The 16218-nt window shown below is 33.1% G+C and overlaps 2 protein-coding genes across 2 annotated transcripts in view; both read left to right on the plus strand.

The window, feature by feature from the left end:
- Nucleotides 1-9110, plus strand: part of LOC145269544 (uncharacterized) — a 90382-nt gene extending 81272 nt beyond the window's left edge. Inside the window, exon 2 of the mRNA XM_080125303.1 lies at nt 7773-9110. Within this exon, the coding sequence (XP_079981429.1) occupies nt 7773-8629 (857 nt within the window). The 3' untranslated portion in view covers nt 8630-9110. The remainder of the gene's footprint in view (nt 1-7772) is intronic.
- Nucleotides 1-16218, plus strand: part of LOC145269542 (uncharacterized) — a 48364-nt gene that overhangs the window by 8025 nt on the left and 24121 nt on the right. The window lies entirely within an intron of this gene.

Here is a 16218-nt window from a genome sequence, read left to right on the forward strand (position 1 = left end):
TACTATGTCTTAACAGTGTTCATATATCCCCTAGATCATAATACATACGATTTGCGAACGCGCGTTGCATCTAGATTTATTTATGTCGATTTTTACAAAATTCTTGTTATTTCAAACCGTCTTGTGTTCGTTCAGCTTTTTTGTATAAAACCGAAACTAATTCAAAGTTAAGGCACTGTTCCCGGCAATCGCACCCGGGAATGTCCAGACTCAATCAGCTTTGATCAATGTGGGGGCAAACTCCTTATATCAGACAATTGCTATTCAATTTGGACAATCCCCTTTTTATAGGGAGCTGGTCCCCCCCCAACATCTTGAGGAACCAGCCAAAGTTGGGTAAACAAACCCAAAAGCGGCTCCGCAGTAAAAGTTAACTCTGCTACTTCTATTTGACCTCACTAATGAGGTCAAATAGAAGTAGCTGAATTAACTTTTATTGCGGGCACGTGTCAATTCTGTTTTTAATACTTAAATAAATTCAAACGTGTTTCAGTTACTCTTTTATTGCTGGCCGAGTGGGTAACGTGTCAGGTTTTTTGCACACTTTATTTTCCACCTTTGATCCTAAACTACTTACCAAAATTGTTTTTTTAAGCCCCCCCCCCCGCCCAACACAAACACCCGGGCAACGATTTTTTTTAAAGAATTTTTGACATTGTTTTTTTTTATATATATATAATATTTAAACAGAATTATTACTTTGCTTATTCTTTTGTTTTGATTCCCCCCCCGGCCCAACACACACACACCTCTAAACACCCGGGCAACGCCGGGTACCCCCGCTAGTATTTTCTCTTTGTACAAGTGTAAAAAGAATCTCAAATTTATCGGTGCATATTTCCTGGTATAATATATATAGAGGCCAGTACAACGCACCAATCCATCACTCTGTCCTTGTCACAGACTATATGATCGAGATGGGCATCAAGACAGTTCCTCACCGTCCCTATAGTCCAGACCTTGCTCCTTGTGACTTTTGGTTGTTCTCTAAGCTCAAGGAAAACCTTAGAGACTGTTATGAGACAATTGAAGAGACGAAAGAGACTGTGATGAAAATCATTGAAATGCTCACACCGGAGGACTCCCATGGGGCCTAGAATTTGTTGACATGATAGAACAAGTGCATTACAGCTGAAGGAGATTACTTTGAAGGAAACTAGCATTTCATGTTTGTACTGTCAACAAAAGCGCCCATACGAAAAAAAAGTCTGAAAAGTTATTGAAGGCACTTTGTACTTGATATTTCTGTAAATAAAAGAACACGCAAAGATTGTCGGACTCCAAAATAGACGTTTAAAAAAATGTTTGTTATTAATATTGATACCTTTGATTATCTTTACTAAATGCTGCATAAGTTTTATTTGGATCCAGCTATATATATATTTCATTTGTTCTATTGTATTTGCTCATTTTCTTCAGGTCCTTTTGTCATAATTTGTAACGTTTTAAGAAATCGGATTTTAAATATTTGCTTCAATGAAAATGGTAATTAGACAGCTAAAGGACAGATATAAAATATAATAATTACTATTAAAAGTTATAAAAACATAAAATCGATATTAAGTATTATTAAGTAATTCTGATAAATTACTTTTTGGATTATTCAGACTATTGATCTTTATCAATGTTTTTTTTTTTTACACAGTGGTCACCACTTATCAAGGCCCGGAAGCCACTCAGGGATAAGGGTTATTGCAAGTACATTACGTTAGTGTGGAGATTTAATGAAGTGTTTACTTAAGGGTGCGGTTCATTAGGAATTTTTTTAACGTTGGACTTGAACACATCCAAGTGATAGTCAGGTGGGAAGCAGGCAGACGGAACAGAGTTCCACAAGTGTGCAGTTCTAAGAAAGAAGCTTTGTTCATGGAATCCTCGTTTTGATTTAGGCACAGATAAAGAGTGGGGGAAATTTTTCACAGTGGATTCAGCTAGATGGGTGTTTTTCGTGAAAGATTGGCGAGGGGGGACCAGAGATTGGAGTTCAGACGAGCACCTGCCATGGAAATAATGATAAAACAAGGATAGGCTCGCAACGTCTCTTCTGTGGGAGAGAGGTTGCAGGGTAGAGAAAAGGGCATCCCCCACTAAGCCACGAAGTCTATTTTGTACTCTGTCAAGGCAGTATAGGCTGTTTTTAGCAGCTCCTGCCCAAATATGGCAGCAGTATTCCATCCTTGGACGTACTTGGCTTTTATATAGATAGAGAATTCCATCAGTAGTAAGATATCTTCTGGAGCGGTAGAAGGATCCCACTATCTTTCCAGCCACCTTCACAACAGACTTGATGTGCGTGTACCATTTCAGATCAGGAGTAAAGGTCAAACCTAGAAGCTTGTCAAAACACGGGGCCTCTCCCAGATGTTTTGGCCAAAATCTTTCTGTACAATTTAGGGGCGTATTTCCTGATGGAAGTCTTCATTTAATCCACTGTGGTAGCTTTATTGTCATCAATAATGAGTTGGTAAAAGTCTTAAGTAATTTGCATTTGTATTTTTAGTAACCTACTGCACTGAGGATTAAACCATCAGCCTCCTGAAGAATTTTCCTTAAAACTTACATTAATTAGTACTTTATCCGTTTTGCTTAGAACATTAATAGGACAAATTATTTACATAATACAAATAATCAATTCTCTGGCATTATTGATTAAATCTATTATTATATGTGCACTATTTTTTCTTAGTTTATTTAAGGTTTTGATATGCAGAACATTTACTCTGTTGTATTTTCTGGTCTTCGTGCTCTTGTGTCAGAATTCAGATCTAAAATACTTAAGTCACTAAGAACAAAAAGTATATAGGGCAAAGTAATTAATTTATCTAGGGCAAAGTAATTAATTTATCTAGGACAAAGTAATTAATTTATTGGGGACAAAGTAATTAATTTATTGGGGACAAAGTAATTAATTCATATAGGACAAAGTAATTAATTCATAAAATAAATTGATTAACGAACAAACCAGTATCTAGGGAAGATTACGTGCATTATTTCTCGCCAATAATTTGCTCCAATTAATTTAAGGTTAACCATGTAAAATAAGTCTTTTGATGTATTTGGTTTTCGACCTGATTAAACTAATATAAAATAAGATTGGAGTAAGATATGATAAATAGTGTCTTCATTTACTTCACGAAAAATAAAAGCAACCATTTGACATAAAGGAAACCCGTGAAAAAAATGAGGAACAATAAGCACGTCTTATCATTTGGTCATTATTCTAATAAAAGTATGATTAAAAAGACAAAGAAATAATTCAGCATTAGTAGACAGAAGAGAATGTCTATTTTGTTATAAAAGAAATCTTTGTTTAATGCTCTTTGAACAACATTAAATCTGGCTTCAAATAGCCAACAAGAATACCATTATTAATAAAATGGGGTTGTATTTTTTTTACATGGAGTTCACCACTTATCAAGGCCCAATGGCCACTCGGGGATAAGGGTTATTGTGTGTACAGTAATCAAAGGGATAGTGTAGCAATAGTATTGGAGAATTGGTAAGGTTTCATTACTTAGGGGGGCGGTTCATCAGGAATTTGTTTGTGTTGTACTTGATGACATCCAGGTTGAATTCAGGAGGGAAACAGGCAAGCGGAACAGCGTTCCACAGGCGTGCAGTTCTAAGAAAGAAGCTTTGTTCATGGAATCTACGTTTTGATTTAGGCACAGATAATGAGTAGGGAAAATTATTGACGGGGGTTTTAGCTAGTCGGGTGTTTTTTGAAAAAGATTGGCGAGTGGGGACCAGAGAATAGAGCTCAGACGAGGATTTGCCATGGAAATAATGATAGAGCAACGAAAGGCTCGCTACATGTCTTCTGCGTTTTGACTAAGGAAACATTGGATTAGATGCGTTATATTGCCAAGTAGGCAAAAGTAATGTTTCCAGTTCTTTTAAGTCGAAAATAAAAAATGGAACAGCCTTTCTATGCATAAGGGAATGATGAAAAGGAGCGACAGTACTCCACTGCCTAGCTGAGTGATAGTCAGTTATACCCATATTCCTACTTTTGTATCTCCGTTTGTTAAACCAACCTCGATTTGCTTTTCTTTTACTATTGTGTTACAACAGAACCAATACCATTATTAATAAAATTGGGTTGTTTTTGCGTTTTGACTAAGGAAACATTGGATTAGATGTGTTACATTTCCAAGTCAGCAACAGTAATGTTTCTAGTTCTTTTAAGTTGATTATAAAAAATGCAACATTACGTATCCTGTGCTAGGGTCAGAGTTAAGTGGGTAACAACAGAGACTGTAAACCTTGGTATGTCAAATTCGAATCAAGTCTGTTCCACAGAAACATTTACATGAAAAATGCTCACTTAACCTTGAGTCTAACCGTCTGGAAAAGAGAGAAAAGATAATGTAGCCTGAAAGATGTTAGCCATATATATGAATAAAATTACATTTTAGCATTTGATAAACAAAAGACTGTGTAAACTATTTGATATTTCTGTAAATAGTGAAGTATATTGAGTGAAGATTATTTAACAGCGAAATATTTTATAGAAATGAACGTATATTTTATAGAATATGAATATTAAAAATGAACGTATATTTTATAGAATATGAATATTAAAAATGAACGTATATTTTATAGAATATGAATATTAAAAATGAACGTATATTTTATAGAATATGAATATTAAAAATGAACGTATATTTTATAGAATATGAATATTAAAAATGAACGTGTATTTTATAGAATATGAATATTAAAAATGAACGTGTATTTTATAGAATATGAATATTAAAAATGAACGTGTATTTTATAGAATATGAATATTAAAAATGAACGTATATTTTATAGAATATGAATATTAAAAATGAACGTATATTTTATAGAATATGAATATTAAAAATGAACGTATATTTTATAGAATATGAATATTAAAAATGAACGTATATTTTATAGAATATGAATATTAAAAATGAACGTATATTTTATAGAATATGAATATTAAAAATGAACGTGTATTTTATAGAATATGAATATTAAAAATGAACGTGTATTTTATAGAATATGAATATTAAAAATGAACGTGTATTTTATAGAATATGAATATTAAAAATGAACGTGTATTTTATAGAATATGAATATTAAAAATGAACGTATATTTTATAGAATATGAATATTAAAAATGAACGTATATTTTATAGAATATGAATATTAAAAATGAACGTATATTTTATAGAATATGAATATTAAAAATGAACGTATATTTTATAGAATATGAATATAAAAAATGAATTACTTGATAAACAAAAGAATGTGTAAACTATTTGATATTTCTGTAAATAGTGAAGTATATTGAACAGCGAAATATTTTATAGAAATGAACGTATATTTTATAGGATATGAACGTATATTTTATAGAAATGAACGTATATTTTATAGAAGTTAATGTATATTTTATAGAATATGAACATTAAAAATGAATTAATGATAAAACTGCCATGCATTCATTTATTTTTATAATTTTATTTATTGCGGACTATTATCTTCATCTTTTCTTAGTTGTTTCACGTTTCGGCCAACTATTCTTCTGGCCATCGTCAGGTGGTAACTGCAACGAGATAGGAGCTCTGAATCTCCTAACTGCATCCACTGCCTTCCATAGTTGTTGTCATCTTACAGCGTTTTTGGCCAAGTACGCCTCTGGCCAGCTTTGGGTAGGATTGAAACTACTATCTTCAGATGATTCTCACCTGGAACCGTAGAGATACAATGTCTATCAACTGTGCCACGGGCCCTGAAGGGGCGATCAAGGTTGAATTTTTTAGTCTTATAAATTCATGTTTATTTAATATGGTCGGCTCCATACCGAATGGCATATATTATTCACTTGGAATTCATTATTGAGATGAGTATTATTAATTTTATTTATTGCGTACTATTATACTCATATTTTCTTAGTTGTTTTAGTGAATTAAATAATATATATGCCATGTATTCGTTTTATTTGTTTGCAATATAAAATTTTGAATTGTTATGGATGATGAAATAAGCGCATGTTATCTCCATTGATTAAATGAAAGGTTTTCATTCATTTGATAAAAAAACATAAATAGTAATCATGTAAAATAACTCTTTGTGTATAAGTTTTTATGTTATGCCTGACGAAACAAATATATTATAATGCAATATATATATATATATATATATATATATATATATATATATATATATATATATATATTAGTGGTGCTCAGAATCAGTGGATACATCAAACATGTAATAATGCAATATATATATATATATATATATATATATATATATATGATTAGTTTTTTTGGAAAAAGAATTCCAGCAGAGTGCTCAATTAAAAGGAAAATCCAAATTTTAAGAGCGTACTTATATTTTCTTTACTTCCTGTTTTGTGGTGTTCTTTCCCGATAGTGCTCAACCACTAGGCTATTGGTATTTACCGTAAATTCCTGGTGGGGGGCGAATATGATTAGTTTTTTTAGAAAAAGAATTCCAGCAGAGTGCTCAATTAAAAGGAAAATCCAAATTTTAAGAGCGTACTTGATAAGGATACCTTAAACGGGCCTTATTATCGGGCTTGAAACCGACGGTACCAATGACCTGTCTCAACTAACAACTTTCTGTACACAAAATATATATATATATATATATATATATATATATATATATATATATATATATTCGTGGTGTTCAGAATCAGTCTATACATTAAACATGTTACTATACTACAAATATATAACAAATATCTGATATAAAAGAAAAAACAAGTGGACAAACATGGTATACATGCAAGCGATACAAACCATATATAAAGCTTAAAATTACATTTTTCCATATATATATATTATTCCTTAATTGGAATTTTTTTATTTGAGATGAGCATTTTTATGTTAATTTTATTTTATTTCGGACTATTAGTCTCATCTTTATTAGTTGTTGTATGTTTGTTTTTATTGGTTCACAACGTTTCGGCCAACTTCCTCTGGCCTTCGTCAGGTGGTAACCGCGACGGATAGGAACTTTGAATCTCCTAACTGCATTCTCAGCCATCACTGCCATCCGTAGTTGTCGTCGTCTCACCACATTTTTGACCAATTACCTCTGGCACGCTTTGGGTAGGATTGAAACCGCTATCTTCAGACAATGTTCATCTGGAACCGTAGAGATTCAACGTCTCTATCAACTGCGCCAGAGGAAGTTGGCCGAAACGTTGTGAACCAATAAAAACATACAACAACTAATAAAGATTAGACTAATAGTCCGAAATAAAATAAAATTAATACATTTTTCCATGTATGAATATGTATACACCATATTTCAGTAAATAAATGATAAAATGAAGTTGAACGCTCAAAACACTAATGTACTTATAGAACTATGTATAAATAGTATACTAGCTGGACACTGAAATAAACAAGTATATTTTATATGAATTAAGTATTTAAAATAAAGTTTTGTGTTACTATATAATAAATAGTAAAATGGCATGTAAACGTTTTATGTATTTTCAGATATAATGTCTGGGCTTACAGAACCAAAACCGTATGCTTGTAAACTTTGTGAATTTTCCTCTAACCAGAAATCGAACCTGGAGAGACATAGACTTATACACACAGGGGAGAAACCATTTCCTTGTGAGGTATGCGGATCTTCATTTGCTGAAAATGCAAGTTTGCGAAAACACATGCGTGTACACACTGGCGAGAAACCATATAAGTGTGAAATATGCGAAACTTACTTTTCTCAGGAATCAAATTTAACAACGCATATGCGTGTACACACTGGCGAGAAGCCATATACATGTGAAATATGCGGATTTTCGTTTTCTCAAAAATCAAGTTTGGTGAGTCATGTGCGTGTTCATACTGGGGAGAAACCATATACATGTGAAATTTGCGCAACACCGTTTGCAAGGAAATCGAATTTGACAAACCATATGCGCATACATACTGGGGATAAGCCATTCAGGTGTAAAATATGTAGAGCGTCATTCTCTCAGCAGACGATTCTCACAAATCACATGAACGTACACACTGGAGAGAAACGTTTCTGCTGTGAAATATGCGGATCCTCTTTTCACCTGCAAGGCAATTTTAAAGTTCACATGCGTAAGCACACTGGAGAGAAACCATTTTTCTGTGAAATATGCACATCTTCTTTTGCTCAGAAAGGAAGCCTGAAGGTCCACATGGGTGTACACACTGGGGAAAAACCATTTTGCTGCGATGTATGCAGTACTTCCTTTTCTCAGAAATCTACGTTGAAAAGACACATGAGTGTTCACACCGGGGAGAAGCCATTTTCCTGTACAGTATGTGAGTCTCGGTTTTCTCATGAATCATATTTAAAGATACACATGCGTGTACACACAGGAGAAAAACCATTCTGCTGTGAAAAATGCGGGGCTACTTTCTCCCAGAAGTCAACTCTGACAACGCACTTGCGTTTGCATAGTGGGAAGAAACCATTTTCTTGTACGATTTGTGAATCCTCATTTTCACTTGAATTATATTTGAAAATACACATGCGTATACACACTGGAGAAAAACCATTTACCTGTGAAATATGCAAATCCTCATTTTCGCAAAAATCTACTTTAAAAACGCACATGTACATACACACTGAAGCCATCTAATGTCTGGATTGCTAATCTTATAGGCAGACGGTCTGTATACTGTGTGCCAGAAAAAGCCTTAAAACTGAATTAAGTCTGCAAAACAAAATAACTGTTATAAACCAGATTGCAATCACTGTCATTTGATATGGTTTTGGGTCTAATTGACTGGTCTCAATATAATATCAATAGGCTAGACACACCAGTAAACTGCTATCCTTACATAAAATAATATACCGAAACCAATGTAATGACAGGACATATTGATCGCAAAAAGAAGTGGGTCCAGGCCTCACTGAAATTAACTATATATATTGAGCTACAATAGTAAGCATGGAGCAGTATATGAAAAGCTCAACAGATATGACAATGAAAATGGTGAGAGACCACTATGAATGTCTACCCCAATAAAACTCAATCACAAAGTTTGCTGAAAACTTTGGAGGTGTCGTATTGGAAAATACTGCCAGGGTATATGATGAAGTAGTAACCCAGTTTGTAACCCAGTTTGTAAAAAAAGAATTAAAAAGAAATACCCACAAATCGAGATAGACACGAGAAAATAAGGATGATAACAACATAAAAGAGCAGGAAAGTTCCTGGAGGATTTTAACCACTAGTATATCGACAGGGATGCTTTACTCCAATAGATTAAAAGTGTGAGATTTCTATTTGATGAGAAAAGACTCATTATAGCCAGTCAAGATCAGGACGTACTCACAAATAGAAGCCTCCTAATGTCTGGATGCCAAATCTTATTGGCAGATGGTCCACCACAACAAAGCATGTAAATACCTACATTTGAAGATCTCCACAGAGATGAAATTTGACAGATTATCAAACACCTTGAACATTAACCACTACCAATAACATCAAACAGAAATGTCACAGTTTTCTACGATAAAGATAAAGATGGGCAAAAACATAAAAGACAAGGGCATCAAACCAGATATTTTCATATGGAACAAGCCGTAAAGAACTGCGCTCATTATGGATGTTACTGTTTCAAATGACTATGGCAATAATAGAGCTGAATGCGAAAAAATAACAAAATATCAGGACTTAAAGAATGATGTAAAAACGACATGGTCTCTTAATATTATAGGAGCAATTGGCCTTATAAAATAAACCTTAATGAATACTTGCAAATAATCCCCGAAAACCAAGCTGTAACAAAATGCAGTTAGCAACTTTAAAGGGAACAACGTCTATTCTTAAAAGATCCGTTGGATACAAATCCAATTCAATACATTCAAGTGTTACCTCCAAGAGAAGTTAGCTCCCTTGTTTTTTTTTAGCTAACTGAAGTAAATTTAAAAAAAAAAACGTATAACCATTTTTCTCCGAAATATGAAAAAGGTATATATATATATATATATATATATATATATATATATATATATATATATATATATAAACAAACAGTAAAAGTATTTTCGTGTGTCTTTCTCACCTTGAAATGTCACTTGAAAACACTTATTTCTGGCATATATGACAATAGTCCTTTATATATGAAGTAAGTTTAGAAAACAAGTACACACAAAAGAGATAAGATTTGATTAACTATCCAACATGACATTACGCACTCAAAATCTTTAATCTTTGTAAAGCACAACATTGTAATATATTTTCACACCTGCAGAATCATTCAAATTATTTATTTAATATTTTAAAAGTTCTGACTGTATCGAACACTTTTACTAATATTTTAAAATAGAATGAGACATTCCAGAATCTACAAATTATACACTGCCAGGAAACATTCCTCTGTAGAAATATGAAAATCTTTCAAGTCACAATTTAAATCATAATTATTTATTCTTATTTCAAATAAATTATTTATTTATATTTTAAATAAATAAAAAACAATGATACATATATATATATATATATATATATATATATATATATATATATATATATATAGAGAGAGAGAGAGAGAGAGAGAGAGAGGGGAAATGGTAATTAATAAAAACTGAAGAAAGTGCTCAATACTGTTGTAGAGCAAATATGCGTTTTATTTTTTATTACCATATCTTTCTGTTAAGTTACATTATTGTTTCAGCTACCCGGCGGATTTTTTGGCCGTTTGTAGCTTCCTCAGACTTTTACAGTTTACGGTTCTGTAAAAGTCTGAGGAAGCTACAGACGGCAAAAAAAAAAAAACGGCCGGGTAACTGAAACAATAATGTAACTTAACAGAAAGATACGGCAATAAAAATAAAACATATATATATATATATATATATATATATTATATATATATATATATATATACGCACGTTGTTTACATAGTAAAGCCTCGTATGGCTTAACTAAAAAAGTCAAAGAACTACAAAAACAGGAGTTGCACCATATAAACGAGTGACCTTTTTGTGCTCCAGAATTTATTTTTTTTACATAGTCACAATCATTATCAAAGCACTTTTCATAGGAATTCAATGATGCAAAAACAGTAGTCTTGATCTTTTAAAACTAACTAAAGTAATTTAAAACAAACAACTCAAGTGTGTAAATATCTTTACTGGAAAATCTATAAAAAGTTGAATATCGAATGCAACAGCAAATCTTGGGAACATATACCAGAAAGAAAAGTGGGAAACAGATCATATATTATCTATCATGACTATTCAATTCCTATAGCTACATACCTCGAAACGAAGCCATAAAACCTGACAAAGTGACGTGGAACAAGAAGGAGAAAGAGGCAACCTTTGTAAAAGTTAGTGTCCCCAATGATGCTGGGTAAAACAGAGCCGTAAGAAAAAGATAACAAAATGCCAATGTCTTATGTATGACATGAAAAGAAACTGGAATCTTAAAAAGATCTCTATCATTGAGTCATAATTATTTATTCATATTTACATTAAATTATTTATATTTTAAATAAAAAACGATATATATATATATATATATACGTTTTATTTTTTATTACCATATCTTTCTGTTAAGTTACATTATTGTTTCAGCTACCCGACCGTTTTTTTTTGCCATCTGTAGCTTCCTCAGACTTTTGCAGGTTTCTGTAAAAGTCTGAGGAAGCTACAGACGGCCAAGAAAACAGCCGGATAGCTGAAACAATAATGTAACTTAACTGAAAGATACGGTAATAAAAAATAAAACGCATACTTGCTCTACAACAGTATTGAGCACTTTCTTCAGTTTTTATTAATTACCATTTCCACTATATATATATATATATATATATATATATATTAGAGTAAATCTCTCCACTGGAAAATCTGTAAAAAGTAGAATATCGAATGCTGCAGCAAATCCTGGAAACATGTTTACCAGAAAGAACAGTTGAAAATAAGTCCTACACCATCCACCATGACTATTCAAGTCCTACAGCTACCACTTATAAAATGGAGCCATAAAACCTGACATCGTGATATGGAACAAGGAGAAAGAAGCAACCTCAGTATAAGTTAATGCCCCCAAAGATGCTGAGTAAAACAGAGCTGTAAGGGAAAAGATAATAAAATACCAAGGTCTTATGATTATACACTGCCAAGAAACATTTCCTCTGTACGAATATAAACATCTTTCAAGTCACAATTTGAATCGCAATTATTCATTCATATTTTAAATAAATTGTTTATATTTTAAATAAGAAAAGCAATGATACATTTTTTTATATAAGCGAACGTTGTTTGCATAGTAAAACCTCCTAGTAAACAAAGTAACGTTGTTTGCATAGTAAAACCTCTTAACTAAACAAAGTCGAAGAACTACAAAAACAGGAGTGGCACCATTTAAGTAAGCGACATTTTTGTGCTCCAAAATTTATTTTTCTACATAGACACAACCATTATCAAAGCACTTTTGGTAGGAATTCAATGATGCACCTCTGCTTCTGACACGTCTATGGCAACGGTTGCTTTCTTAGACTCCATCGATATTTGCAACAGTGACATAAAATGGTCAGGTCATGCACAAAACAGTCATTATAACAATACAATTTTCAATTCTCTCTGATCCATTTAAGTGCAATAAAAATGTAAAACATTACTTTTGTATCGCTCCGTGTATATTAAATTACTACAGATAATTTTATAAATGAATTTTAATGTAAAAGACATATAAATATAAGAATTCGGAAGCTGTAAATGAATCAAATAAAAAAAAATTAATAAATACATAAATTGTATCTAAACTGAACAAATGCAAAAGTTATATCATTTAATTCATCTCTATTGACATCTGGTAGATACTGACATCGATTTCAAACATTAGTACAAGCAACTTTTTCAAGCGGCAACACAGGTCTGCCGTCTGATTTACCATGTGTTAACCAATAGATAATGACATCTGGTTAACAATGACATCCGGTTGGCAATAATATCTGGTAGATAATGACATCTGGTTGATAATGACATCTGGTTGACAATGACATCTGGTAGATAATGACATCTGGTTTACAATGACATCCGGTTGGCAATAATATCTGGTTGATAATGACATCTGGTTGATAATGACATCTGGTTTACAATGACATCTGGTTGACAATGACATCTGGTAGATAATGACATCTGGTTTACAATGACATCTGGTTGACAATGGCATCTGGTAGATAATGGCATCTTGTAGATAATGGCATCTGGTAGATAATGACATTTGGTTGACAATGACATCTGGTAGATAATAACATCTGCTTGATAATGACATCTGCTTGACAATGACATCTTTATCAATTAATTCTTTCATAAACAGATGATGCATATCCATTGATTTTACCTTCCCATTGCCTGTCAATTTTAATTAGAGGTTATTGTCAATCAAAATTCAAAATAATCTTGTGAAATACTCTCCACGTAGTTTAGATATACTACGTAGTGCATATATACTACATAGCTTAGATGTATGACATAATGCAGATGTACTGCATATAGATGTACTATATAGTATAAATCTAATACATATTACAAATGTACTACATTGTATAGATGTATTACATAGTATAGATATACTACATAGTAAAGATGCACTACATAGTATAAATGCAATACATAGTAAAGATGTACCACATAATAAAAATATACTACATAGTACCTATTTACAATGCCTCCCCACGGGACAGAGTTAGACACCAGGGTCGTTTTTTAACGTGGAGAAAAGGTACAGAAATAAAAAATTGTCTCAGTCGTGAAGGACTGATCCTCCACCGACAGAGAACAAGAAATGGAAGTGCAGCATCTAAAGAGCAGATACTACACTTTGAGGTATTTATTTGCCCCCCCCCACTGAGCAAATAAGGCACGAGGCCGATTTTTAAGGTGAGGAGTGAAGGGAGGGGGAAGGGAAAAAGGGGACCAGCTCCCGAGAGGTGGGAAATGGGAGCGGGTTAAAGGTCAGGCATGTGGGGTTGCCCCCACATCTGGTCTTTGCTTGCAGTATCTGCCGGAACAGATATTAGACTTTGAGATATTAAATCTTTTATTCATATTAAAAATACAGTAAAAAATCAACGATAAACAAAAAACTTAGGCACATGGCCAACTCAAAAGGGGGGATTGTGGGGATCGTTGGTCATCCTTGTCACTCCAGAACTAAACAAAATCAAAAGTTTCTCCCAGCTATTATCTTCTTTCACCATAATACCGCATTCACCCTTTCATATTGGGGGACGTCCTACTTAACTCCCAGATACTACACTTTGATCTTGACCCAAAGGCCAAGTTTGACATTCAATTTGAAAATAAATAAAATATGGCTTTAAAAATACATACTATATAGAAGCCATGCTTCTGACAAACTTTTGGAGCATAAATACATACCAAAACAATTTTCCCATACACTCTGTGTAATTATAATGATTTAGTAAATATTACAATTATTTGTTATAAGAATAAGATAATTTGCCATTCTCTTTTGATAAATTCGGAATATGATTACTGAAATAGCTGAGAGTTCTTAAATATCAAATTTCAATGAAAAGTATTTTACCATATTCTTATAACAAATAATTGTAATATTTACTAAATTATTATAATTACACAGAGTATTACCATTAGCGCATGAAACGATGCTCTTTGTGTAAACAAATTGAGCTTAGGTACTTTGGACAATGTCAAAACATTGTTAACTCACTGCCTGCATAGCAGCAGCCGTATAGCGCAATGGTTAGAAGCTTCGACTGACGTTTGGGCGATTGAGTTTCGATCATGGCTTGAGGTAGTTGTTTGTCTAGCCGCTCTGATGAGCTGTGAAACAGCGAAACAGTACTGTATGTGGATGACTATAATGCTCCCTATCTTAGGTTGAGCATTCGGGAAGTGATATACAAATTACCATTAGCGTATGAAGCGATGCTCTTTGTGTAAACAAATTGAGCTTAGGTATTTTGGACAATGTCAAAAAATTGTTAATTCACTGCCCGTATAGTGCAACGGTTAGAAGCTCCGACTGTCATTTGGGCAATCGATTTTCGATCCTGGCTTGAGGTAGTTGCTTGTCTAGCCGCACTGATGAGCTGTGAAACAGCGAAAAAGTACTGTATGTGAATGACTATATATATATATATATATATATATATATATATATATATATATATATCACTGCCCCTCGCCCCAATATAAACAGAATTTTTGTGGAATGATAAATGTCGGCGCGTTACTTCCGGAAAACGGTTAATTAAACTGCAGAAGCCCCTGTTAATGGAATCCCCCCCCCCTACAAAAAAACGAACGAAAAACAAAAGTATGTTTGGTGCTTATGTTTTTGCAAATTGCTTGTGAAAACTTTATTTTTTGATCAATTAAAAAGGCATATAAAACTACGTAAGACGAAAAAAAAAAAGTAAGCCTTTGGATGGCAGTAATTGCTGAGAATGTAGTTAGGAGATTCAGAGTTCCTATCCGTCGCGGTTACCACCTGACGAAGGCCAGAGGAATAGTTGGGCGAAACGTTGTAAAACAACAACCAATAAAGATGAGAATAATAGTCCGCAATAAATAAATTATTATGAACTTTTATTTTTGTTCTATAAAATTTAAACTTTTGTAACGAATAAAATAAAAGCTGCAGATCTACATGTTCTACACCCCCCTCCATCATGCATCTCTCCATTGTTTCACCACCGCCCCCCCTAAAAAAAATGATAACAAAGAGCCGAGAAGGGTCAAGGAGGATGGAAAGACCAAGGAGGGAGCACTGGCCAGACCTCCGCTGGACAAGTGCGAAGAGAACTGGGATCTTAGGGAGGCTTAGTGCCACTCAAATTCCAGTATAAACCAATGGCAACTGCCAGCGAGAAATCAATGGTAAGAGGCTGTTGCAATAATGCAAATTTATTTGCAAATGCTATCGAAGGAGGAGGAGGAGAGAGCTGGACGTCTGGGGAGACTTCTTGTCATTCAGCTTCCAGAGAACACCACATGTCTCCAATCAAATCGTTTGCTGACTCATGTGAAAGCTCCAGGTGAGCCAATAATAATAATAATAATAATAATAATAATAGAAAGGCAGTCATTATTGCAAGTTAGTGATATTTAGGGATCTTTGGGATCTTATTAAATTGTTCTGAGTGGAATTCTACAAAAGTAAAAACAAAAATAACTAAAATACATTTTTTGCATTTTAGCACTTTATAATCTTTTTCTGATTTC

This window comes from Euprymna scolopes, chromosome 45 (genome assembly GCF_053919585.1).
Source record: "Euprymna scolopes isolate OS-2025 chromosome 45, ASM5391958v1, whole genome shotgun sequence".
NCBI classification, from domain to species: domain Eukaryota; kingdom Metazoa; phylum Mollusca; class Cephalopoda; order Sepiida; family Sepiolidae; genus Euprymna; species Euprymna scolopes.